The 26,597-nt window shown below is 48.6% G+C and overlaps 1 protein-coding gene across 2 annotated transcripts in view; it reads left to right on the top strand.

The window, feature by feature from the left end:
- The first annotated feature begins 3,085 nt into the window (after positions 1 to 3,085).
- The window catches only part of zswim6 (zinc finger, SWIM-type containing 6), an 82,180-nt gene continuing 58,668 nt past the window's right edge, over positions 3,086 to 26,597 (top strand). The window contains exon 1 of one of the 2 annotated variants that reach the window (XM_061263576.1): positions 3,086 to 3,647. In XM_061263576.1, coding sequence (XP_061119560.1) covers positions 3,221 to 3,647 — 427 coding nt within the window. In that variant the 5' untranslated portion in view covers positions 3,086 to 3,220. Of the gene's footprint in view, positions 3,648 to 19,297; positions 19,431 to 26,597 lie in introns of those variants that run through there. The other variant, XM_061263578.1, reaches the window with a different exon arrangement.

Raw genomic sequence — 26,597 nt, 5'->3', positions numbered from 1 at the left:
CAGCCATGTTCAAGATGCATGTTGAAGAGATACATCAGATAAAGAAGAAGAAAGGAGCACGTGCATTGCACACAGCAGGCTATCCGGAACATTCCGAAAGCATGCTTTTAGGCTTAGCGCTGAAAAACGACAACAAAAAAAGAGATGAATCTTTGAATGAAGCATCCGCAAAGCTTCATGAAAATGCTTTAATGTTAAATGTTATAAACAGTTTATCCCATATCCTGGCACCCAATAACCCTGCCGTGAAGCTCACATCTCAGAACCGTCCTCCTCCAGTTTTTGTTGTGGAACATAGGTATTTGGTCTCGCCCCAGATTCTGATTTTCCAAAAAGCATTTCATTCGCGGCATTCTCTGGAAATGAAATGAAGAATCAAGGCAGCAGTTTTGGCTGTTATTTTTCCTCCAGGTATTTGCTCAGGACTAACCACAGAAGTATACAATTTTACCCTTCTGATGTGAAACCACACAAATATCTACACCAAATACACATATTACAATTATTATCACTGCCATTACCATGCTATTGCCCAACTATAATGTGTTTTGGATTTCCGAATGTGTACTATACCGTAGTCAAGCCAATTTGGCTTCTGTAATTCCACAATTCTCTTGCAAGAACAAAGGTGCTGGTTCAAATTCACTAGCTAATTATGGGATAACAACTGATTATTTATCCAACAGACATTAAATATAAATAACACTGAAACCTGTTGTGTACTGGGTTACCAGTTACCATTTTCTTCAAATGCACATTTGTTCAAAACCAATGGCATCAGACATCAGTTTTATAAATGTATTGTTAAAAACAAAAACATGTTCATGTACACATAAAATATAAACTGTCAGTACATGACATGCAATTCAGTGCTAACCTGCTGAGGGTCATAGAACTGGTTTAAAATGCCTTGACTGTATTCGCTGATCATGTGAACCTTTGATTTGCTGTGAAGCAATGTTCATAAGCCACCTTCAGAAGGATCACTCACAGCACGCCCAGCTATGCTCACCTCCTGAGTTAATAATGAGCCCCTAATGCTCAGGAAGGTGAGTGAGTCAGGTACAAACTCCATTTCTGTAGGAACTCAGTCCTTTCTATTTGAAACCTCAGCTGTCAAGTGAAGGTTTCACTCATTTGTGAAAGTAAGGATCTGGCTGAGACAAACACCTAGTGACACTCATGAGCAGATCGCAGGTAAACCTGTAGTACTAGTCTGCACTCTGTTTTCTGCATGTGCTTTTGCGAGACTGAGACAGTATGAACATAGTCTACTTTCCTTCCCCAGTGAGAACTTTCCTGCCTGAGCTGCTGTACCAGCAAGCTCTTACTGCTAGCAGTGCATCCCAAACTCAGTCCTTGGCTCCACCGGATTATAATCCAACTGTGATTAGAACCTCTCATTTGTTACAAGCCACGAATCGCTTCTCACGCCACAAATGCAGGAGTGCACTGAAGAATTGGTCTGCATTCTGTTCCAACCAATTACGTTAGTTTTAGTTTTCTGGCAGATCTATAAACTACGCTATTTCACTCATGTACCTGAGCACATTAACATCGTTTGGATACATTTTATTTCAGATTTCATTTAGGCAAATTAAATACATTAAGAGCATAAATGGCCCTCATTGTGCGCCCTATACTGGTGTAAATTAAGGCCACGATATGTAAAAAAAACAAAACAAAATGCATACTATGAAGAATAAGTGCCCCATATTCAATCAGATAAAACATACTTGGTAAAACATGAAAGAAGATTTGCACCATACCAGACTAATTTAAATAACGCTACACACGGGTCCAAGGGCATACGATAGATCACATTTATGGCTAGGAAATAGTGCGATTTACCATCCATTTTACCCAAACCTGTCTAAATACCGCGTACCCACTGTCGTGTAGCTATATGATTGAGCAGTATTGAAGAAGTGTTTCAACATGAAATGAAATCAAAGCAGGTATAGCAAGAGTTGCAACGTTATTCCTGTTGCGTTAAACCATATAGTTTCACTTCCACACCTTAAGTTTTTCTTTGTTTTGGGGAAGAAGAAAAAAAAGTTTGACGTCACAGACTGTTTCTGAAAATGGAACTCCAGCTCCGGCTGAGCGAGCGAATGGGGCCAGCCCACATTCTTTTCCAAATACAGCGCGCGCCACGTAGGGCGTCACTGTCTCTCCTCCCGCTCTACAATCAAAGCATTCTCGCCGACCGGCTACTCCCCCACCCCCTTCGGCAGGCTCGTGTTTTTACGGTTACAGAGCTTGTGGTTTCAGATCACTGGACCACGACCCAGTAGTTGTCAGGCACCTCCCCCTTGAAACTCAATGAAACGTCTGAGACCGCCCATTACACAAAACTCCACCTTTCAGCGGCTTGTGTCTGGGAGTATAGGCAAAGTGAAAGAAAATATACACGGCAATGACATTTTTACAGCAGTCGTTTTGCTGCATATATAGCCCATGCAATAGGACATGTAGCCTATATTTATAAAAGCACTGCTATAATTTCATATTTGCTTAGTAGTCAGACTATCAATAGCTACACTAAGACCCTATCGTGGACTGTCATAGCAACTGGACATTTTTGCCAGTTGGAAAAAAATAGGCTACATCAATCAGAGAAGTAAAAAACAAAACATGCTATTTAACTGGAATGCAATGACAACACCATCCATTGGAAATTATCGTATTTAATGCAAGCTCGTCGTGATTGAAGAGTTGAGAGCATGTTGGAATTAAACTTCCTATTGACAAAGGAGCTACATCCAATCAGACCAACACTTCCGTCTGCCTTGGGACAACGATCCCCCCATTGGCTGAGGCTCGACGTATGTGCAACCAGGCCGTGCTGCTCGCGCACAGAATGTAACATCAGCCGCCTATGAACTCGTAAAGGAAAACATCAAAGTTTTCCGACCTTCCTGAACTCCGCCTTTTTGGCCTTGTATGGCTGCACAGAGGATTCGCCGACGTTCGGGAATTCCGCCTCTCGTTCCTTTTTTAGCCCAGCACGGGGACTGCCAGACAGCCAGTATCCGCCTCTCATGCTTAATTAAGCTACACAAAGGACTTATCAACACTCAGAGCGACCGCCTATTTTACCAAATAAGGTCGGGCTACCCATACACGGGGAACAATCGAGCGAAGTGTACCCTTTCCCTTCCTTATCCCGTTTATATGGTACTGTGACTTCCGCCGTTGCTGTAAGAGCAGTGCGATCATGGCGGAGCGCGTTCAGCAGCCCCCAGCTAAACGGCTCTGCTGCCGACCCGGCTATAACCCGACGTGCAGACAGGGACAGCGGGCCGGAGGAACAGCATGCGGTGGTCCGGGGACTGCCCAGGGGGGATCGGGCAAAACCCAGAGCCCGGAGTCGCTGCTGGACATCGCGGCAAGGAAGGTAGCCGAGAAGTGGCCGTTTCAGAGGGTGGAGGAGCGTTTCGAAAGGATCCCGGAGCCCGTCCAAAGGAGGATCGTCTACTGGTCTTTCCCCAGGAGCGAACGGGAGATCTGCATGTATTCTTCCTTCAACACAGGCGGAGAGGAGAGTGGGGCCGCCACGGAAAACAGCGACGAGACGCGGCTGCCTTTCCGACGAGGCATCGCTTTGCTGGAGAGCGGCTGCGTAGACAACGTATTGCAAGTCGGTGAGTGCGAGGACCAAGGGGAGGACAATATTTTATTTATTCCATTCTGAAAACATTTATTTCCCGCAATGAATCCTCTACATTTGCAAAACACAGTGGTTATATTTGCATAGAGAAAACGTGTTGATTAACACGGGGGAAAGAACTAGAATAAATTTGCTTTGAACAAAGGGAGGAACGTTAAAGGGCATACATTGGGGCTTTAAATCTAGCTGTCGAGCTAAATGGTTCCTTTAAAAATTGCATTGGCGTGTCATCTCTTCACCAAATAAATGAAAGCGTTGTAAAATTCCTGACGGGTTGGTTGCATAGTCGCTAGCTTGGTTTGTGGTCGACTATGGCTAGCTTTATCTTTAATTATTTTGGTCGACGGTACATTTTTTTGTAACTGGAAGGGAAGAATCATTACGGAAGTGGATGGTTGTTAAATTGTATAGCTGGCTTGGTCTCACAATAACATACTTTACTACAAGATTATTTTGCTCGACCTCTTTTCTTTTCTGTCTTGTTTTCGAGTCAAATTGTGCTCCAGCTTTCCATTACAGCAAGCCAGAGAAGCTGTGGTGTTTTGGGTAGTGATGTGGAAAAAAGACGAGGCTGTGCCTATTCTGTTTATTTTTTTCGAAGTGAAAGGCATGGGGGAGGTTATTGGCGTAGCTAGACTAGCTAACTAGCTTTCTGGGTTTGTCATTCTCCACGCCAACGCGCATCTACTCTCAATCTCCCAAGTTTTTTCAACCATTAACGTTACCCGGCGGAGATAACACACAAATAGCAATATTTTTTTCCATTATGTGATCGAATAATTTATTTGTTTAAAAGACCCATAACGGCTATTTCTTTCCCTGGGAGCCAACCCCCCTAGTCTTTTTAGCTAGTATTTGCCGAGTGCGCATATCAAATAGCCGTCAGGCATTCCCATTGAAAGCTTGGTACTTTGTTCCATTTTCGCGTTCATTTGTGTCTTTTCAGCTTTCTGTCACTCTCCAAAAGGAAGGGGAACAAAAGCGCCTTTTTATTTCTTTTCACTGCTTGTTAAATAGAAGAGATTTGGAAAGGGGAGGGAGGGATAGCGATTTAAAGCTGCAGAACCTCTATTTTTAAATGGACCTCGGTAATTTGCACAAATTTGCTGCTAATTGGTTCTCGATTCGCGTTTTGTTCTGGGCCGGCAGAAATATTAGTACATTTCATAATTGGGTAGCGTCAGTTAAGGGAAACGGGAAGCGATAACGCAGTAAATTTTCCGAGCGGGGGGTGGGGGATGTCAACAGCAACAACAGCCGTCCTCCCTTTCTACCGTCGAATATTACCTGCCAAACGAACATCCACGTTCCAAGTTCAAACACCTTTGTTTCGGCGCTATTGCGAGCTGTCTCGGATCTGAGGCTCCACGCCCTTGGATGGGCTTCAGGATTTTAATCGCTTTACTGTCTGCGGTTGGTTTTAATTGTAATGCAATCTGCAAACGTAATTTTCTGCATGATAATTTCCCCCTCCTCCAAACGCAGTTGGAGTGCTTTACCTGGGCATTGTGCCCTTGCGTGAGAGCCAGAGGGAGTGCAGCTGACAATGTGTCGTGCGTGTCTGTATTTTGTCTCGCGTAATGTCCATTTAGATCCCGTTATTTCTGGTCTGTTTTAGCCTTTAAAAAAATTTTTCAGATCAAAATGATCTGCCCTGTTTTCCAACGGTCAAACACCAGAATTGGCTTGGGTTTTGTTGGCAGAGATCACCCTCACCCCCCTTTGTGGTGTGTGTATGCTCTGTATGTATGTGTGTGTACGCTCTCTGTCAGTCTCATTCCACATGCTAGCTGTGGGGAATGACAGGTCTGCACGCGGGACAGGGAGGATTTTTGGGCTGATTGCATCGTAGCCTGGAACTCAGCGTGTGTGAGAATAAAGGCAAGACTTGATAAATAAAAGATGCAATCTTCCTGGGGAGACGGGCCGGCGCGGGGGCAGGGGCTGAGTTCCGGGCGGCTGATTGAGAATGGCACTGTGGCGTATGCTAACTTCTCGCGTAGCGCTACGCTACACAGCAAAAGGGATTCATTGGGGTTGGGGAGGGGGTGTGGCTCAGGGTTTGGGGTTGGGAGAAAGGGAGAGAGCAGAGCATAGGGAAGTGTATATGGGAAAACCAAACAGCACTCCGGCAACCCCCCCTTCCCCCCCATTCGCATCTGAGGCAGGCTGCCATAAGAACCTATTAAAATCTGAGAGCGTTGGAAGGGGCTACCTCTGGTCCTTGTTATTTGAAGTGCTTTTAACCCGACTGTATTTTTTTTGGGAGGGTGTTTAGGCTTTGGCGGAGCGTGGAGTGGCTGGGAGACTCTCCGGAGAGCCCCCAGACCAGGAGGGTGCGGGCCTCTCAGCTCTGGGGGTTCTGGGGCTCCAGGTCTCTCTGTGAGGCAGACTGGAGGGGGTGATGAGAACACCGTTCCCCCTGTACGCCGTTGCGCTCCTGCGCATTGCAGGTCTTCCACCCAAGTGCATTATGGGAAGACCTTCCTCTTCCTTGGGCAACAGGTGCTGACAGGTGCAAGCTGCCAAACATACCTCCACATCAGGACTACACATCCCACAAGCCCCTTCTGTGAAGGATTTCAGGGGCGGGAACCAAGGTGTGTGAGAGCGTGTTTGTGTGGTTGCAGGTATCAGGATGTTTGTGTAGTTGTGGGATACCTGTGTGTGTGTGTGGTTGTGTATTGGGTGGCCTTTTTGCCACCAAATCTCTGGGGTCTTCATGCTCGTCCACCAACATGGCCGCTCGGCACCGTCCACCTCCAGGGTCAAGTTCAGCTCTCCCGTCTCCGCGGTGACCTCGGCTCTCCCGTCTCCGCGGTAGACCTCGGCTCTTCTGTCTCCGCGGTGACCTGCATTCCGTCCTTCCCCCATCTGTCAGTGGATTATTGGGGCAGAGGTCAGGCTGGGCTGATCCTGTTAGCATTAGCGCCGTCTTAGCGATGCGCGCTCTGTGCTGTTCCCTTCCCCGGCTCAGCTCCACAAATTGACTGGATTTATTTTTGAAACGGTAGCTTTGGGGATGAAATGTGGCAAAAAAAAAAATGTAAATGGAGGCTTTTCCAGTACAGAAGATGATTATTTTTAAAGCGCGGAGAGCTTTGAATGGAGAGAAGATCTGAAGTGATGGGGGTGTCTGGAGAGCCACAGCGTTGTTTGCATGCTAATGCCAGGGAATCGGGGGGGCTTCAGAGGGCTTTGATCTGCGGCTCTGATGCTGCGTTAAGCACTGCCCTGAATAATCAGGGGGTCCGCTTATTTGAGGGAGGGGGAGGGGAGATTGAAGTACAGTATTAGAACGGGAGGGATGTAGTTATGGTTCAGTATTTTTTCCAGTTGCACATTTGCCTGTAATGCAGTTTTGCACGTTTTTGTTCAAAATATGATGAGTATTCTGAGCGAATTCTGAGCTTCAGAATGTGACTCCCCCACCCCATTGTATTTGCTCATTTTAGGGTATGTTTAAGTCTGAATAACCATTTTCAAACGTCTCCCTGCTCTAACCGTTGGTTTTGAAGTCCTCCACACCCACGGTTCCCAGAATCCTCTCTGGGCTGCAGGGTGCCAGTAATGGTTCGTTTTAAGGCTGGGTGTGTGACAGGGTGCACATTATGAGGTATGGAATATGATATAGAATCGGCCGTGTCATTACATTATGCCTACTGTGGCATGAAGGCGTAATTACAGGCTCTGTATACGTTCTTTAAGCATATATCTTGGCAATTTATCTTCCCTCGATGAGTGCACGCGGAGCGGTGTCACGGCTGCGTATTTCACGGTCGTTCACGCCTTCGTAAGGGCCATAAATCATCTTTATTGAACTGGCACACGGAGCCATGCTCCACAGCTTTGGTCAGGTGTGTGAGGTCACGTCCCTCTGACGGTGCAGCACAGCATGTACGTGTACAAGCTTTCAGGATTAATCAGCCCGGGATCAGAAAGCACCGTGTCTGTGTGTCTGTGTGTCTGTGTGTCTGTGTGTCTGTGTGTGTGTGTGTGTGTGGCATTTGTATACATGGTTATGTTGACCATGTGTTTGTGTCTTGTGTGTCTGTGCCTTGTGGGTTTTTGGCTGCCTGGATATGTTTGTGTGCAAGGCGATTCTTGTGCTTATGGTTGTGTGTTTTTGGTTGCATGAGTGTGTAACGGTTTGTGTTTTTATGGTCATGTGTGTGTGTGTGTGTGTGTGTGTGCGTGCGTGTGTAAGAGAGAGAGGCAGGTCCTCTCTCAAGGCTCTGTTCTGACAGAAATGTCCCAGGCCCTTGGTAGGCATGTGCTGACATTTCAGACATTTTGTGCATAGAAGTGCAGAATTTAAGATCTGGAACTTAAATCTTACAGGGATGTGCTGTTTCTGAGACAGCGGGCTCCATACGGACCGTCCTGGAGCTTGTGCTGCCAGCCAGGACAGAACGGACTCAGTGTGGAGATGTGTGTCCAGGCTGTACTTAGCCGAACGGCGACAGCAGCGTTTTCACAAACAGGCATTTGGCGTGACAGCACCTGTCTGGCCGACCTCAGTGAGCCACATAGCCCTTGAACAGTTGCGGTGTGCACGCAGTCTGGATGCTAACGGCTACATTCTGAGTGTCTGCTTCCTCTCACCTCCCCCTCCCATGTGCTGCTTATGGAAATGCCATTACACGGTCAGGTTGCTATAGGGCAGGGGTCGGTAAACCTGGGTGTGCTGTTTTTTGTTTTCACCTTAAAACCAACAATCGATTCAGCACACCCAAGAAAAAAAAATTCAGGTGAGAAAACTGTGCAACCAATTCAGTGCTGAGTAACAACAAAAGCCAGCACTCCCTACGGCTCTCCAGGACCAGGGCTGCTGACCCCTGCTATAGGGTCAGGTTGGCATAAGGCCGTGTTGCTATAGGGCTGGGCTGCTATAGGCTCAGGTTTCTATATGGTGAGGTTTACAGTGCAGCAGTTGGCACCGTCCTGTTGCTCTTGCTGGGTGTTGAGCTGTGCGTACCCTACTCTCGAGCTGTCTTACTGCAGTCCCTGTGCTTCACGTTTCCGGAGTAACTTCATTTTCAGCCTTCATTCATTAGTGTTATTCACTGTACGCAAGAACACATTTCCTGTGCTTGTATTTGAAATGGACCCGAGTTGCCGAAAATGTGCAGAATATTAAATAATTAGGGTAATATCATTTTTCCAGGTATTATGTAGATATGCTATCCGTAGATGTGCTGCTAATGTAAGCATTAATTAATAGGTCTTGCTTTGCTCTCAGTGCTATACACCTGAACTGGATCCTGACCTCTGGTTAGGGAGCATTTTAACCCCCCGCCTGTGTTTCCCAGCATTCTCTGGCTCGGGGCTGAGGCACTGCACATGCGTGTGAACATATTGGTGGAGCTCAGGGCAGGTACTCATCAAATAGGGTTACATACCGAATAGCCAGTCACATTTTTAGGTTGTTCCATCTGTGGTTTTTCATATTATTACATCAATGGAACATCATTTTAGCAGTAAGAGCAGGACTGTGGGTGTTCCACCATTTTTGGGTGGAATACACCCCCCCCCCCCCCCCCAGTTCGTGCTAAATGACACGTTTGTGAAGAAAACGAAGCTCCACATTGATTTCGGCCACTGCTACGTACATCACTGCTGGCTGAGCTAGCCAAGATGTTCGCACACCAACGTAAATGCGGAGGTCTCCTGCAATTGGTCAGAAATATCACATGGGTGGCTGCGTCTCATCTCTTTATCTGGCTGAGGAGGTCCTCTCTTCCTTCGTCCATTTTTGAAGGGATATGTGAACGAAAGCAACTTTGAAATCATCGTCATCCGTCTGTCAGTTTCTGCTCCTTTGTCACATCTGTGGTTTGATTTTGGCTGTGTTCTCATAGCGCATACGCCCAGCTGTACAGCCTTCATCACTTCCTCATCCTGTGGTCAATTATCTTCACCAGGCATGGCACTAATGGAATTCGGTGCTGATATTCAGTTTGTATTGAATGCATTATTTACTTTATTTTGAGCCAGTGATTGATAACGCACTGGTGCTCAGTATGGTGTTTGATAACAGACTGGTGCTCAGTGTGGTGTTTGATAACAGACTTGTGCTCCGTGTGTTGTTTGATAACACTGGTGCTCAGTGTGGTGTTTGATAACACTGGTGCTCAGTGTGGTGTTTGATAACACTGGTGCTCAGTGTGGTGTTTGATAACAGACTTGTGCTCAGTGTGGTGTTTGATAACAGACTGGTGCTCAGTGTGGTGTTTGATAACAGACTGGTGCTCAGTGTGGTGTTTGATAACACTGGTGCTCAGTGTGGTGTTTGATAACAGACTTGTGCTCAGTGTGGTGTTTGATAAGGGACTGGTGCTCAGTGTGGTGTTTGATAACAGACTGGTGCTCAATGTGGTGTTTGATAACAGACTTGTGCTCAGTGTGGTGTTTGATAAGGGACTGGTGCTCAGTGTGGTGTTTGATAAGGGACTGGTGCTCAGTGTGGTGTTTGATAAGGGACTGGTGCTCAGTGTGGTGTTTGATAAGGGACTGGTGCTCAGTGTGGTGTTTGATAAGGGACCTGTGCTCAGTGTGGTGTTTGATAACAGACTTGTGCTCAGTGTGGTGTTTGATAACAGACTTGTGCTCAGTGTGGTGTTTGATAACAGACTTGTGCTCAGTGTGTTGTTTGATAAGGGACTGGTGGTCAGTGTGGTGTTTGATAACAGACTGGTTCTCAGTGTGGTGTTTGATAACAGACTGGTGCTCAGTGTGGTGTTTGATAAGGGACTGGTGCTCAGTGTGGTGTTTGATAAGGGACTGGTGCTCAGTGTGGTGTTTGATAGGGACTGGTGCTCAGTGTGGTGTTTGATAAGGGACCTGTGCTCAGTGTGGTGTTTGATAATGGACTGGAGCTCCTACTCAACGTCACGCTTTGCTGTTGCCATTGCTGTTTCCGGAGTGGCGTTTATAGCCGGGATGGGCAGAAAGAATTATAAGCCTCTCCCATCTCTCGGGAAAGAAATCCAATCTAAGCATAATTAGCCAAAATGTGAATATGGTGTTTGAGCCGCTACCAGCTCCATAAAGCCCGGCAGTGTGGCGCGAGACGGCACGACGCGGTCAGAAACCGCCGCTGATTACAAGGGACTTCAGAGCGGATTGCTGGGCCGCGTGTACTGCCTTTTGATTCTACCTGTGTAGGCGCATCAATTCGCTCCATTGATGGAGTTCAGGGATATTTTGAAATAAATTGAGTTTTTTTATGCGCCCGCATTGTTGGAAAGCTCCATTCATGCACCCTACCCATTGTCTGGCATGTGGCGTGTTGTTTGGATTGGAAGCAGAGTGTGTGTGTGTGTGAGAGTGTGGGGGGGGGGGGGTCTAAATTGAATTTATGTTGAATGCTGCGTGAACTGCTGTTCATCGTGATACCTTCAGGAGCATCAGGCAGACAATGTGCTGCTGTTTCCCTTTCACAGGGCTAATTGAAAAAATGGCCGCTTCTCCACACAGCAGTGTAGGGTTCCACATCGCAGTGCCCGGGCAGAATAGACCACATTTGCATTAAATTGTAAACCCGCAGATAACAGACTATCTTTTTGTTGTCGTCGTGGGTTCCATTGTGTCCCATCTTATTTGTTTGAAGCCGTCAGGCTTTCTTTCTTATTTTCTGTGCATATGATTCCTTTCTTGTTCGTGAAGTGCTTTTGGTGGATTGATTCGTTGAAAGAAAAAAGAGTATGGCTTCTGTCGCGATGCATGAGAGTATGGTTTCAGGCGTTTTAACCCGTTCTGCATAACGGCGAGACGGGCCACGGTTCTATGGCGGCTTGATGGCAGTCACGTGACCAGCAGGTACCAGTCAAAAGCTGACGCTTCAGGCCATAGCACAGCTGTGCGTGCCAGTGGAAGGAGAGAGACCGGACTGCTGTGGGATTTTTGTGGAAAGTCATTGGTACTGGCAGCATGAACACCCGCTTCCACCCCCCCCCCCCCCCCCCCCCCCACCCGCCCGCCTGTCTGTCAGTAAATCATCCTTCTTCTGTAAACCAGTTAATGGCAAACTTCTGTAGCTTTTATTGAAAGCAAAACGTTTTTTTTTCTTCTGCCTGACAGAAAGCAAATGCGGCTACCTGGTGGATACGAGGCTGATCTCGTTTTCCCTTCTGCAGGTTTACAAAGCTAATACTTCAAACCACTGTGAAATGAGCAGCAGAGAGAACCGGCGCGTTTCACATGCTGGTCCAATAAACCAAAACCAAAGAGGGGAAAAAACCCCTGAAAAACAAACTACAGATGAGCCGAGTGAGGCGGGTCATTACTCAGCCTAAGCTGAGGTTTCTTCTGCTTTCATCTGGGGGCTTAAATACAGACTCCTTAAGTGTTGCGTATTCATCAGCACGCACACATGTTTGAATCTTCAGCCTGCCCTTCAGGGGAAAGTTATTTTCCACGTACTAATTTGATCTTTTCCAATTTTATGTATCCCTCCTCTTCCAGAAATGGGAGGTTGGCATGTAGAAGATTGGAGTGGTTGTGATGGCTGTATTTTATTTCTTTTTTTTTTTGTATGATATTTGACACTGTACAGATCAATTTTACCATCAGAAATTGATTGCCGGGTGAAGTGCCAATTTAAAGCTTTCATTTGCTTTGGTTGCTTTAATAAGAGGATGTGGCTCCGGCTTTTGGACTAAGCCCAGAAGCTGAAGTGAGGGGGATGAGGGGGTGGGGTGGGGGGTGTGTTGTTAAAGGGGATATCTGCGTAGTGACTCGGGGCCCATGCTCAGGAACCTCCAGGCGGGGGGGGGGGGGGGGTCTCACTGCATTTTAGCAGATATCTCCGTCCCCCTTTGTGTGAGATGGCATAGTATCTAACCGAGTGAGTGTGTTTATTTCCTTGCCGGAGGAGAGTCATGAGCCTGCAGACCCAGGCTGTATGTGAGGAGCTAGTTTTGGGTTTCAGGGCGTCAGCCCGTGGAGCCGGGAGGGGAGATTAGACGGCCGCACTGACTGACTGGAATGCAATCAGTGCCACCGCGCTGGAATACCGGAGCTGTGTCCAATCACTGAGCTTGTACGCCCCTCCCCCCCCCGCGCGCCGCGATGGTGTGTCTGCTCCCAGGGGCCCCCCACCATATCCGTGTCAGAGGAGGAAGCGCGCACCATCGGGGCCTGGCTCCCACGCTGCATTCCAACAACACTGGTGATGTCACTTCCTGTCTCATTGTATTTTTTTTTTGTATCCCAAGTTGCCGGGGAGGTTTATATCTGCACCCTGGCCCGCTTCTGTTGCGGCGGGTGGGAGAGTTAATCCGTGGTTAAACTCCGCTTCTGCTGGCAGTCGGGAATTCGAACAAAAGGAAACTAAAGAAACAAGATAAGGCAAAATGGAGGCAGTTGTGTGATGGCTGACAGTTTGAGCGAGATTAATGATGGCTGAATGCATTGTTTTGGTTCCCCAGCCCATGCTGAGAGATGGCTTGGCTCTGCCAGACCTGCTCTGAGTAACTGAGAACTCCCGGAGTTTTACCTTTAACATTCCAACGCCTGCATTTTACCAAATCCCTCCTTTCAGACCTGAGCCGGTTTGGCTGCCGTCAGGATTGTGTTTGGCTTTATTCTGTGAGTACATGATGAGAACAAGCTATTCAGCCCGTCTGTGCCTGCTGTTTACCTACAGACTGGTGTGCACTGAGTCATGCAGGCAGAATGAAGTTTCCATACAAATTAGTCAAACACAAGTGAGCAGAAAAAAAAATACGAGCTGTTTTTATTACGGGCTCTACCTTCGTTTTAATCATTGAGCTGAACGGATACTCCCCTCGTTCAGCTAAAAGGCCGAAAGTGTTTGCACTAGAATGTTTTATTTGTGTGTTAGTCAGCTTGCATGACATTGTCCTGTGGTATTTTGTGCTTGTGTTTTCAGTGCAGTGCTGTTGAATAGCTGGTGAAGTGTGTCTGTTTGTACAGGGTTTGTTGAGGGGGCTTGGAATCCTACAATGTCTCTAGAACATTCTCTCGCACATTCCCTCTCATCCCCTGTGTGTGTGCGCATGTGTACGTGTCTGTGTGTGTGTGATGCCGTTTGTGTGTGTGCGCGTATGTATGTGTGCATGTTTGTTTGTCTGTGTGTGTGTGTGTGTGTTTGTGTGTGTGCTTGTGTATGCGTGTTTCTGCGCATGTGTGTCTGTGTGTGCATGTGCATGTGTATGTGTATGTGTATGTGCATGTGTGTGTGTGTGTGTGTGTTAGGGCAGATGGACGGTGCATGACAACCAACCGAGGTCTTGCGTGGTAGCGGGAGGGGTTATGGGTAATGTAGTAAATTGTATTCAGTGCCCGGCCTCACAGACTCACACTGATTTATGCACTGATAAATTCTGGATTTCTCCTCAGTCATTTTTCCGGCGAGTGGAATCAATGACCTGGAGCAAACGCGCTTAATGAGAGGCGGGTTTAGCAGGACCGGCCAGGCGTGAGGCTGCTGTCTGAGTCCGTGTGCGTCCCAACCCGCCCTGTGAAGGCAGGTTATGAGCGTAATTCAACATGCTTCTACCCTGTGGAATTGACTCAAACGGGAACTGCGGTGTTTACGTGGAATAAGGCTGGCACTCATTAGGGACTAAGAGAAAAGAAATGCCTTGAAGATGTTGCTGACTTTGTCAGTCGGAGGAAGTAACGCAGAAAAGTCCCCGATAAACAAAACACAAAACGTTGTCACAGTGTTACTGGTAATGTTACAACATGGCCACTACACTGCAGCAGCATTGTGAGAAGGATCTGGGTACCTCCTGCATCAGGTTGGCTGGGACGAGAAGCATCGTTAAGTTCTACTCAATGTTTTGTCTGTCAGCGTGGTATGCTAAGAATGCACACTTAACCACAACAGCCTTCTATACTACAGGCCTTTCTGTGACATGGAGGTGGGGGGGGGGGGGGGGGGGGCTTCTTTCTCTCTGCCTTGATGTCAGCCAGTTAAAAGAGCACTTGTCGAAGCTCCACTCGAGGGCACCCCCCACCCCCCTCTCCCCCCGGTTTGAATGTGGGAGAATGGCGGTTGCGTCCTCATCATGCCAGCCGTGTGGACGGTGAATCCCAGCGACACGAACGTGGCCCGAGGCGGGCATCGGCCTTTGGCGGGAGGGAGAGCCCCGCGTTTCAAAACAAAAGGGCCTCCACCCAGCTGATCGATACGCCGTGGAGGTGGGAGGTGAGAATCGCCTCGCCCCCCAGCCTCCCCGCCCCTCTGTTTATGTCCGCCGAGCTGGCCGCTGAAAAATAACGGCCTGTGGCTGTTGAGAAGGGTGCAGCGGAGGGCGGGGGGTGGGGAGTTATCCTGGTTAATATTTAGTTAATCTGTACACTCAGAACCTGAGGTGTTGTTCCTGTCCGGTGTACAATCCATCTTCCGCTGATCTGTATTCAGTTCCATTGTCTGCGACCATTAACCTTCAGCAACAACAGGGGGAAGGAGACAGGGAGAGAAAGAGAAAGAGAGAGAGTGAGTGTGTGTGTGTGTGTGTGTAAAATGTATGAAAAGGGCTGGAATGTCTTCATGGTGAAGCAAAAAAAACATTATGGAGGGCGCTATTCCACTCAAACCAATTACATTTCTGCAAAAGAAAAATGAATAAGATACCAAAAAAACCACACAAAAAAACCAGTGAAATGTTTTGGGCTGAATGTAATTACCCCCACCGTGCGAGTGTGCTCTGCCCTGCAAGGTGCCACTGACATCAGGCTGCAGATAGCGCTAGCTATTTAGGGACGATGGGCAGACCATCGTCCCTAAATGGCCTTTTTCTACAGGCCCCGTAGCACTAATGCATGGAGGCCTGTGTCACTGAAGTCTCGCATGAGGAGAATAATGAAAATCCTGCTGCTTACGAAACAATCACGCTGCTTCAGAACCTCCAAAGAACACAAAACAATCGCGCTGCTTCAGAACCTCCAAAGAACACAAAACAATCGCGCTGCTTCAGAACCTCCAAAGAACACAAAACAATCGCGCTGCTTCAGAACCTCCGAAGAATACAAAACAATCACGCTGCTTCAGAACCTCCAAAGAACACAAAACAATCGCGCTGCTTCAGAACCTCCAAAGAACACAAAACAATCGCGCTGCTTCAGAACCTCCAAAGAACACAAAACAATTGCGCTGCTTCAGAACCGCCAAAGAACACAAAACAATCGCGCTGCTTCAGAACCCATTGGAAGGACCTTGGCTTCCATTGCTATTTAAATAAGGTGGATAAAATGTTTTGTTTTGCACCGACGTTTTTGTTTGAGTAATCAAATTGTGCACTGATCCTTTGCAATGTTTTATGCGTTTATATCGGTCGTTTGTTCAGTTTTCGATTGTGGTAAATTGCGATTTTATTGCAATGTTTATTTGAAAGCCACAATATGGATTGCAGGCCTTGCTTGTCATTTAGTTATGGAGGCTATTTTATACTTGGAGATTTGACATGTTAAGCCAGCTGGTTAATATAGGCATGTAAACCTTTCCTGTCTGCTGCACCTGTTCCTCTTCGAAGTAGCTTGGGTGCTCGACATCCCAGTGGAAGTCTGCGGTCATCTCTGCTGCGATTTTCCCTTCCTCTCCCACCCTCACTGTAAGCCGGTGTACATGATGGGATATTGCGTGTCGCACGGTGGTATTGGCGGGGGGTGGATATCCGTGGCTATTTCTGTCGGTGTGTTAGCGGGACGGTGTGGGGAGGGCTCGTTCCACTCCTCTCCGCCCGGCAGCTCTCCCCTCCCGGGCGGGCGCAGACGGCGGCAGCCTCGGAGTATCTGGGCCACCGGCAGACCCGGATGCCGAGCAGTGATCGATGGGACCTTTAAGAGCGCATTAACGCTGGCGCGGGAGCGCCACCCGTGTGGAGCCGCGCGGAAAGATCCGGAATCCGGGTTTGGAGGGGGAGGGGGAGACTGCATCGCGTGTGGTAGCGCGTCTCTTTCTCTGCCCTGGTCAGAAATGGTGGCTCGCTTACCTGCCCCCCCCCCCCTCCCACACGCAAAAAACTACACCTTCCAGAGTGAGTTTCATCACGTTTCCCAGCACAGCTGCAGACGCCCTAGAATGAGTGACAGGTAGGCCTCAGATGGTGCCCTCTGTTTGGGGTAAACAAGGCTCCAGTGTGCTGCTGCTGCAGGCATGCTGCTCTTGTCCACCATTTTGGGTTCGTTTCTACCTTTTGTGTCAGGGTCACTGTTTGACCCTCCCCCCTGAGTAAACCAATCACAAACCTGCTGACCAGCCAGAGAAGAAACGGGAGGAGCCGAGCTCAGAAACGCGGGCGGACCTCGCTGATGAGGGCGTAGCTCAGAAACGAGAGCCGCAGCGCCAGCATGGCGACCGAACACGTGGGACTGTGATTGGAGGTTGGTGAGTGAGTGAGGTTGTGATTGGAGGGTACTGTGATTGGAGTGTGGTGTGTGTGGGACTGTGATTGGAGGTTGGTGAGTGAGTGAGGTTGTGATTGGAGGGTACTGTGATTGGAGTGTGGTGTGTGTGGGACTGTGATTGGAGGTTGGTGAGTGAGTGAGGTTGTGATTGGAGGGTACTGTGATTGGAGTGTGGTGTGTGTGGGACTGTGATTGGAGGTTGGTGAGTGAGTGAGCTTGTGATTGGAGGGTACTGTGATTGGAGTGTGGTGTGTGTGGGACTGTGATTGGAGGTTGGTGAGTGAGTGAGCTTGTGATTGGAGGGTACTGTGATTGGAGTGTGGTGTGTGTGGGACTGTGATTGGAGGTTGGTGAGTGAGTGAGCTTGTGATTGGAGGGTACTGTGATTGGAGTGTGGTGTGTGTGGGACTGTGATTGGAGGTTGGTGAGTGAGTGAGCTTGTGATTGGAGGGTACTGTGATTGGAGTGTGGTGTGTGTGGGACTGTGATTGGAGGTTGGTGAGTGAGTGAGGTTGTGATTGGAGGGTACTGTGATTGGAGTGTGCTGAGTGTGGGACTGTGATTGGAGGTTGGTGTGCATGTGAGAGGGGGTGTGATTAGCTGGCAGTGTGAGTGTGAGTGAGCGATATCTGGAATAAGGATGCTCTCAATCCAGCAGCAGAGGGGGGCTCACTCCCTGGATCAGCAGCAGAGGGGCTCACTGGCTCACTGCACTGGATCAGCAGCAGAGGGGTTCACTCCACTGGATCAGCAGCAGAGGGGTTCACTCCACTGGATCAGCAGCAGAGGGGTTCACTCCACTGGATCAGCAGCAGAGGGGTTCACTGCACTGGATCAGCAGCAGAGGAGAGGGGGAAGAGCAGCAGGGCTGGTGGCATTTCTAACGGAGCTTTGCTCCCACACGGCAGGCAGGAGTTTATCATTTTTATTTACTCAGAAACAGAGAGTGAGGGAGCGTTAATTCAGCAGCAGCCCCACCCCCCAAAGCCAATCAGGATTTATGGCGGCATGAGCGAGACGGATGGGTCGCTCGTCCCCTCTGTGCCGTGGCGCGGTTAAAGGAAGAATGCGCCATAAACGCCGTATTTAGCGGCCGCGGAATGGCGCTGTGTGAGTAATTTAGTGTGAAGTGTTCGGAGCCGCTGTGGAACAGGGGGGGGGCAGGCTGTTTGGGGGGGCCAGGAGGGCGTAATAATGATCATAATTCTGTCCCTGCGCGCCGCGAGAAAATGCTTCTTTTCTAGCGCAGATGCTAACGGACCCGGCAGAAATAAATAGAAATTGGATATGCAAGGTAGCATGACAAATCGCTCACACCAGAATGAAAGCCTCTCGGTGTGCAAATTACATGCGGGGAGAGAGAGGAAGAGAGCGGGAGGGAAGGAGAGAGAGGAAAAGAGAGGGAGGGAGGGAGAGAGAGGAAAAGAGGGAGGGAGGGAGAGAGGGATGGAGGGAGAGGAAAAGAGAGGGAGGGAGGGAGGGAGAAGAAAAGAGAGGGAGGGAGAATGAGAGAGAGGTGGAGGGAGGGAGGGAGGGCATTTTTCCACCCAATAGACACGTCTGAAATGATTTCCTGAGCGCGGTGTATTCTTCTGTGACTGGACGTTCTCGCCGTGCGAGGAGCCTGGTCGCTCCGATGGGCGCTCATCACAGAGGTTTCTCCCGAAACCAGGAGCGCCTCCCCTCCCGTTCCTCTCCGAGACTGTTTACCGGAAGACCAGTTTTCCAACGGGTTGCATCGGCAAAGCTTTGCCTACAGTGACCCTCCGCTGAGAGAGACAAAAGAGACGGCTTTTGTCATGCCCAAATTAGAATATAATCTTGTGTACAGAGTGCACCTCCCAGTCCGAGCCCGCATCATGCAGAAGCCCTTCCGAAACCACTGCCCCTGTGCCGGCTGTGGGCTTCACTCCTGAGGCCTCTTCAGAGTGGTTTTAGCTCCACTTTTTAAAGAAAAATGCCGCAGAACTCCCCATTCCTCCAGAAAAAGCTCCCCCTGTTCCCACAGTTAATGACCGTGGAACCCTCCTCACTTTCATAAGTGCTCTGCTGACGGTAAAACCGGCGTTCGGTGCCTATTTACTGAACAAATTAAACTTCATGCAAACCTTAGTGTTAACTAATAGCGTTAAGTAACTCACCAGTGCTTGCGTATGATTTGTAGTCAGCCTCTGGAATTGGGGATTTACATCTTTTTACATCTACAGACATTTTGTTGATTGGCAGTCCTGCACTGAAGTGATTTGGCTGGAAGTCTTCTCGTTTCTCTGGAGAGAGCGGCTGTGTGGTCTGTCAAGGGGGCCACAGAGGTAACGGTGTTCTAACGGACGACGGCTGCAAAGACCAGGAGAGTCCTGTTTCCGGTCATGCGGTCCAGGTAACTGGAGCCCTCATTTACTTCAGTTTGGTTTTGATTTCCTCCATGCTGGGTGGGCAGGTGGAAGTGTTTTGTGGGGATACAGCGGTGGTGTAGCTAGTTGAAGTGTTGAGGTTGGGGGGGCAGGAGCAAGGGAGAGCGTGTGGAACTGTTTTAGGGGGGTTGCGTGGGGAAGTGTTTCGGGTGGGCGGGGGTAGATCAGGGCAGGCCCCGTGTTGTTTAGCTGTTCTGTCTGTTCCGTGTGATGTGGTCTCCTGAACGATGTTCTGTTCTGTAAATAAATGCTGTTTTGGCTGGTGGTTTTCATTGTGTCCTGGGCATGGCCCCTGGTTCCTGTCCATGTTGTGGTCAGGGTTTGGGGGAGGGGTTTCCCATTGTTGCTTCCCTTAGAAAGTGGAGTGGGACCTTTTTTCTGAATGAACAGCAGACCTCTGTAGGTTGAGTTTACAGGCAGGTGGGTCCCACACGCCGGGGGAGTCGGCTAGCTGGGAAGAGTTGAGCCGATTCAGCCATAAATGAACCCTGATAAACGGTTTAAGATCATAAATAGAGCTGACCATTCTGATGCTGGTGTAACAGTCTCCTGGTAATGAAGAGCAATGGAGTTTGAGAACAGTAACTTAGAATAAAACATTCCAACAAATCTGCTCTACTCCTCGAAGGGTTGAAAACCTTTGGGGAGGGGTGGTTGTTTTAGCACCATTTACTCAACTGTACCACAGAAACCCCCCCCCCCCCCCCCAAAAGAAATCACACGTCCCCGCTCCCTCAGACTGACCTCTCCTGCTGCTCAGAGCTGCTGTTGGCAGTTATTTGTTTTGTGTGATCATAGTTTTTTCACACACAACGCTACAAAAAAAAGGAAAGGTGAGATCGCAAAAACGAAAAGAACACAAACGCACAAAGGCAGACCACATCTTTGAGTAATGCGTATGGGCATGTGTATCTCAGGATGCACGGTTACCATTGGCAGTTATTCTGTGTGAAGTGTGACGTGAGGGTGTGGTGGCAGTTCGTAACCACGGCGCTACAGTTGCCGGGGGAAGCGTACACACCTGCAGAAACGCTCACACAGCTGCATCCCCCCCCCCCCGCGCTCCGCCAGCTGACTTCCTCCCACCCACCCGAAAACGGAGCTGGGAGAGTGAGGTCATGACCAGCAGTGCCAACACTGCCTCATTGCCTGGCAGTGTGTGAGAGAGAGAGACCAGGCCTCTGGCCTCAGGGTTTAAATACACTGCAAAAAAACTAAAACAAAACATATTTTAGTGTGGCATTTCGACTTGTATTTTAAGTTAGCACTTGTTTTGTAAAATGAGACAAAAAAATGAGGCGAGACCATTTCATTCATTCGGGTAAGAAAATGGGGTGAGAAGATGTCACTTAGATGTCATGTAAAGTCAGCAGTAACTTAAAACCAGCTAATATTGTCTCCTTCATAGGAAGAAATATGAATACAAGACTAAAACGGTGTGTGGGCCACATCCACACCTGTGCAGCAGAGACCTCCTGTGCAGTGATGGTGTATCCGGGCACATCATCCCTGGGCAAAAGGAGTGGAGAACTGAGGTTATGTTGTTCTGCAATAACTGCGATGCATTTATCCACACAAAAAATGTCTCTCATTCAAACCACATTTGCCAACCATCGCTGATTTTATTGATATCTGAGTTTAATCTTATTATTCAATATGTGTCTGCGTGTACCAGACCAGTATACGTTAATGTATCTGGTGTCTGTGTGTACCAGACCAGTGTAAATTAATGTGTCTGGGATTTCTTTAGCTGTCTGAAACATTGGATGACATTCCTGCAGATCCTTGATTCCCTGATCATTTTCAGTAAATGGTACTAACTAACTAACTAAAACGTGTTCGGAAGGTTTTAAATATTCAGTATTTGAGCCAGACCAGGTGCTGCTATATTTCTGTTCTATTTCTGCTCCATTTCTGCTCCTATATTCCTTTGACCCTGCTAGCATATGAGGATGGCTTCATGCGTGTAGATGTATACGCATGTGTGCGTGAGCTGTGTGCATACAGGTGCCTGTGTACAAATGTATGACTCCTGGTAGGGGAGGTGTAGGAGGTAGAGCTGGGAAGGGGTGTTTGTTTTGGCAGCTGGTTTTGTGTTTAGAGATGAAACGGAGAGCTTGATGAGGATTCATCTCTCCATGCACACACTCGTTGGCCTTGGGTATTTGCTCCATTTGACTTCTGCCCCAAGCCCGCATTAGGGGCTTTCCTGCCAAGGGATTCAGGCTCCAGATGAGAAAGGGCTCATTTCTTTCAGAAGAAACCCACTTTCCCACTTCTTATTGAAACCCCACGTTGGAACCCATACTGTGTTGTGGAGCTCCCGGGGAACATCCTTGAGTCGCCCCAGGACTGTATCACCTTTATGGGGAGCACCTGTTGGAGATCAGGGGGGCAGGGGGGGTATGAGTAGAGCAGAGCTGGGGGTATGCTAAACCAGTCTGAGTTCTCTCCATGGGCTTATCCTCTGGTAGCTGCCTACTCTTTCTGTCCGTCATTATTATTATTATGATTTTTATTGTTCTTCATTATTCGCAGAATGGAACACATGGTGAATCGGCAAAGCAGTGTTCAGACCACATGCAGGTGTTGTCGATGCATGTGTTCGTGCTGAATTTTTCAGTTCTTTTCCTGGTGTTTTTGCTCCCTGATTGTCAGTGGGGTGATAAATGAACATGAAGTAGGCTAATACAGGCAGAACGGCGGGCTTTCTGTGTGGTCTACGTGTGCTTTGTGTGGTCTACCTGGTTACAGCACTGTCTGTGTGTGCTCCACTTGCACTATATTCTGTGCATGTTCAGTGTGATCTGTATGTATTCTGCACAGTATGGCAGTGTTCAGGGCGGTCTGCACGATATAGCAGTGTTCAGGGCGGTCTGCATGGTATAGCAGTGTTCAGGGCGGTCTGCACGGTATAGCCGTGTTCAGGGCGGTCTGCACAGTATAGCAGTGTTCAGGGCGGTCTGCACAGTATGGCAGTGTTCAGGGCGGTCTGCACGGTATAGCAGGGTTCAGGGCGGTCTGCACGGTATAGTAGTGTTCATGGCGGTCTGCACAGTATAGCAGTGTTCAGGGTACTCTGCACGGTATAGCAGTGTTCAGGGCAGTCTGCACGGTATAGCAGTTTTCAGGCCGGTCTGCACGGTATAGCAGTGTTCAGGGCGGTCTGCACGGTATAGCCGTGTTCAGGGCGGTCTGCACGGTATAGCCGTGTTCAGGGCGGTCTGCACGGTACAGCAGTGTTCAGGGCGGTCTGCACGATATAGCCGTGTTCAGGGCGGTCTGCACGGTATAGCCGTGTTCAGGGCAGTCTACATGTAGCCAAAATCCTGCGGGTACCCTGGGTCTCTGTTTGATGGGCCTGTGTGAGTCAGTCTGTCCGTCTGTCTGCGGCTGCACTGAGCTGAGCAACCTGACGCTGGCCGACATGCCTCTCTCCAAACCTGCCCCTGATAAGGAATTATTTGAAAGTGTTTCAGTACAAGTTACATTTTAACTGATGATAGGGGAGCCCTGAATGCCTTTGAAAAGGGTGAAAGCCACTCCTGTAGTTCAGTGCATTACACGAGACTCCCCAAATCAGGCGTAACTGAATGAAAGTGTTGTGACAGGTGTGACTGTGCAGATCAGCTGAGAGAGGGGGGATGAGAGGGTGTGGGTGACACACTGGGGGTGAAACACGAAGCTGGCGCACTGCTGTGTGAGAGAGCCATTTTGGATGTGGTGGAAACCGCAAGTTTAGGAACGAAAGTTTAGGCAACAGCATCTGCGTTCTGTTTTATTTTTGTCTTATTTTGGCATGAACGTAATCTCAACACATCAACAAACATGACTTCTGAGGTATGAAAGTTTGAACATTTTTGTTCTCGGTGGAAATAAAAATAGTCAATAAGCAATCTGCAGGCATTTAACTGGTGCCAAAGGGGTTAAAGTATTTCATTTTAAAGTGTTTTTTTTGTTGTTGAGAATGAGTCAGGATCCAAACACTTCACTTCTGACGAAATCCGAGCAGTCGAAATATAAAACCCTGCCCTGGACCAACACACACACACACACACACACACACACACACGCGCACACACACGACACACACACGCACACACACACACACACACACACACACACACACACACAGACACACACACTCACACACACACACACACACAGACACACACACACACAGACACACAGACACACACACACACACAGACACACACACACACATACACACACACACACACACACACACACACAGACACACACACACACACACACACACAGACACACACACACACACACACACACACACAGACACACACACACAGACACACACACACACACACACACAGACACACACACACACACACACACAGACACACACACACACACATACACACACATACACACACACAGACACACACAGACACACACACACACACACAGACACACACACACACACACACACACACAGACACACACAGACACACACACACACACACAGACACACACACGCAGCTGTGGGCTGTCGAGGGGCTCCCTTGGTTTCGGTTCTCAGACAGTTGTAATTCGTTTTCCGCCTTCCCTCCCAGCTGCCAGCGCTGAGAACAGCTGACAAAACCTCAGCCCCAGAGGAGTCTGGGAAGCAGGCCTGGCAGGTTAGTGGGGAAAACAGAGGCTTGGCGGGTTAGCGATAGCGGGGGAAACACAGGCTTGGTGCGTTAGCGTTAGCAGGAGAGAGACAGGTATGGTGCATTAGCGTTAGCAGGGAAGAGACAGGTATGGTGTATTAGCGTTAGCAGGGAAGAGACAGGTATGGTGCATTAGCATTAGCGGGTGAGACACAGGCCTGGTGCGTTAGCGGGAGAGACACAGGCCTGGTAGGTTCAGCGGTAGCCACATTAGCCCCAGCTCTATGTCACATGGACGTAGCGCTCAGCTTTCACAGGCACAGGGAAGCACTCTGCCACCTCCGCTCAGCAAAGTGCTCTGGGAGGCTTTAAACGTCCCAGCAGCCTCTGCTTCCGCAAGACGCTTTTACCGTAAACCTACCCAGAACTCACCCGCTCCCCTCACCCCCTCCTCTCCCTTTTAATATCAAACTCGTCCTGACTCATTCTGAGTAATTCTGCTAGGAGACAAACGTAGACATCTTGAAAATCCTCCAAAGTGATATTTAAAAAAATAATGATACTAAAATCCCCTGCTGCTTACATTGTTTTTGTAGTTGCTGGCAGTGGATTGGGGGGTGTTATTGTGCTGGAGTGTCTTGCCAAAGTGGACAGAATGGTTCTTTTGTGTTTTCCCTCTCCTTTTGGTTACAAGAGTGGTGGGAACAGGAGGCATTTGCAGTTGTGTTTGCATTTGCACACTTGCATTTGCATGGTGTTTTACCAGACAATTTTCAAAGTCACCTGAGGCATTGTACTGGTTGGGACATAATGCTTTTGCACCTTGTCATCGAGGTCATTTATGTATTTATTTATTTTTTGACACTAAGAAAATCCTGCAAGTCTTTCTGGAAAGAAGGAGCCAAGGAAAAGCTGGTCTTTGGTTTTAAGGACAGGACCGACCTTTGTAGGCCTTTGAAGATGACAGCTGAGTGTGTGAGTGTGTGAGTGTGTGAGTGTGTGAGTGTGTGAGTGTGTGAGAGTGTGTGAGAGTGTGTGAGAGTGTGTGAGAGTGTGTGAGAGTGTGTGAGAGTGTGTGAGAGTGTGAGAGAGTGTGAGAGAGTGTGAGAGAGTGTGAGAGAGTGTGAGAGAGTGTGTGTGTGAGGAGTGTGTTTTCTAGCTCATTGTGCTTTCACTCGTTCAGTGAAATACGTGTTCTGTTTGATGATTACCAGATGAGCACTCGTTGCTTAGTCCTGAAATAGTGGTGCTAAGCCATATGCTCGGTGTTGATGATCAATGGCTGTCTGTTTGATGCCTTTTCCTGGCTATTCCTTCTTTCTTTCTCCCTTTGTTCTTTCTTTCTACCTCCACTCATGTTCTTCTGCACCGTCTTGCCTTCATTTGTGGTGATGAAACCTGTCTGATGTGTAGTCATAGGTAACTTTAACTGTATTTTTCATTTCTTTGGATGTAAGTTATTGTAAGTGAAAAGGCTGACAGTTGGCATTTCTTTCAAATCTTTCATTGAGACTCTTATTCATTAGCGCTTCAGTTTAATTCCTGTTCAGTCCGTCCCAAACAGTGGTGTTCTCAGTCATCCATCCCGAACAGTCATGTTCCCAGATATCCATCCCGAACAGTCATGTTCCCAGACATTCATCCCGAACGGTCATGTTCCCAGACATCCATCCCGAACAGTCATGTTCCCAGACATCCATCCCGAACAGTCATGTTCCCAGGATACTGTCCCAAACGACCATCCCAGAGTGAATTTCCCAAATGTCTATCTGGAACAGGGACATTCCCTAACGTTGACAGGTTTTATTTTTCCTTGTTTTCTCACCAAAAGCATTTTGCATTTACCGGCCTCATCGCACATTATCTGAGCGTTGGTCAAACTGTGAGCTGTATGTGAGAGCCGGCGCGTCTCTGTTTCAGCGGTTACTACGGCGAGTCCAGCCCATAACGCTCCGCCTCTCAGCAGCTCGGCAGTAATTAACGCGCTGGCACATGCGTCTCGCTCCTCTTGACCTCTTCGCCTTCAGCAGTTTGGGCTGTTGAGCACTTTGGGGTTTCCCCGCCCAAACGCAGGGGCCATTTTCTGCTGCCTCTCTCCCCCTCCGCCTCGACTGCTGAAACAATTTAGGGAATTTGAGCTGTGGCGGAGGTTTTACTTTTAGTCTTCGTGTTTGTGAGATCCAACCTGTTGTATTTGGATGCACAGTTTGCCCTGTAAATAATTATTGTGTTCTTAAAATAGTTATCTTTAAAATCTTAAAGAAAAATAAATGAAATTGTGCTGGTTTCCCCTGTAAAGCAGGGAGTGCAGGGAGAAGTGTCCTGGCCTGCTCAAAGGGGCCCCACCAGGGCCTGCCCCCGCCCCTCCAGGGGCCTCCCGGGTCACACACATCTGTTCCGCTGAGCGTCGCGCTCGCTCGTCCGCCTCCTGACACCAACCGGCGCACACCTGCCGAAACCCGCCACGGAGCGGCAGCTGAGCCGCGCGGAACTTTCTGGAGCACC

Source organism: Conger conger, chromosome 12, assembly GCF_963514075.1.
Source record: "Conger conger chromosome 12, fConCon1.1, whole genome shotgun sequence".
NCBI classification, from domain to species: domain Eukaryota; kingdom Metazoa; phylum Chordata; class Actinopteri; order Anguilliformes; family Congridae; genus Conger; species Conger conger.
This window is presented reverse-complemented; position numbering and strand designations above follow the sequence as displayed.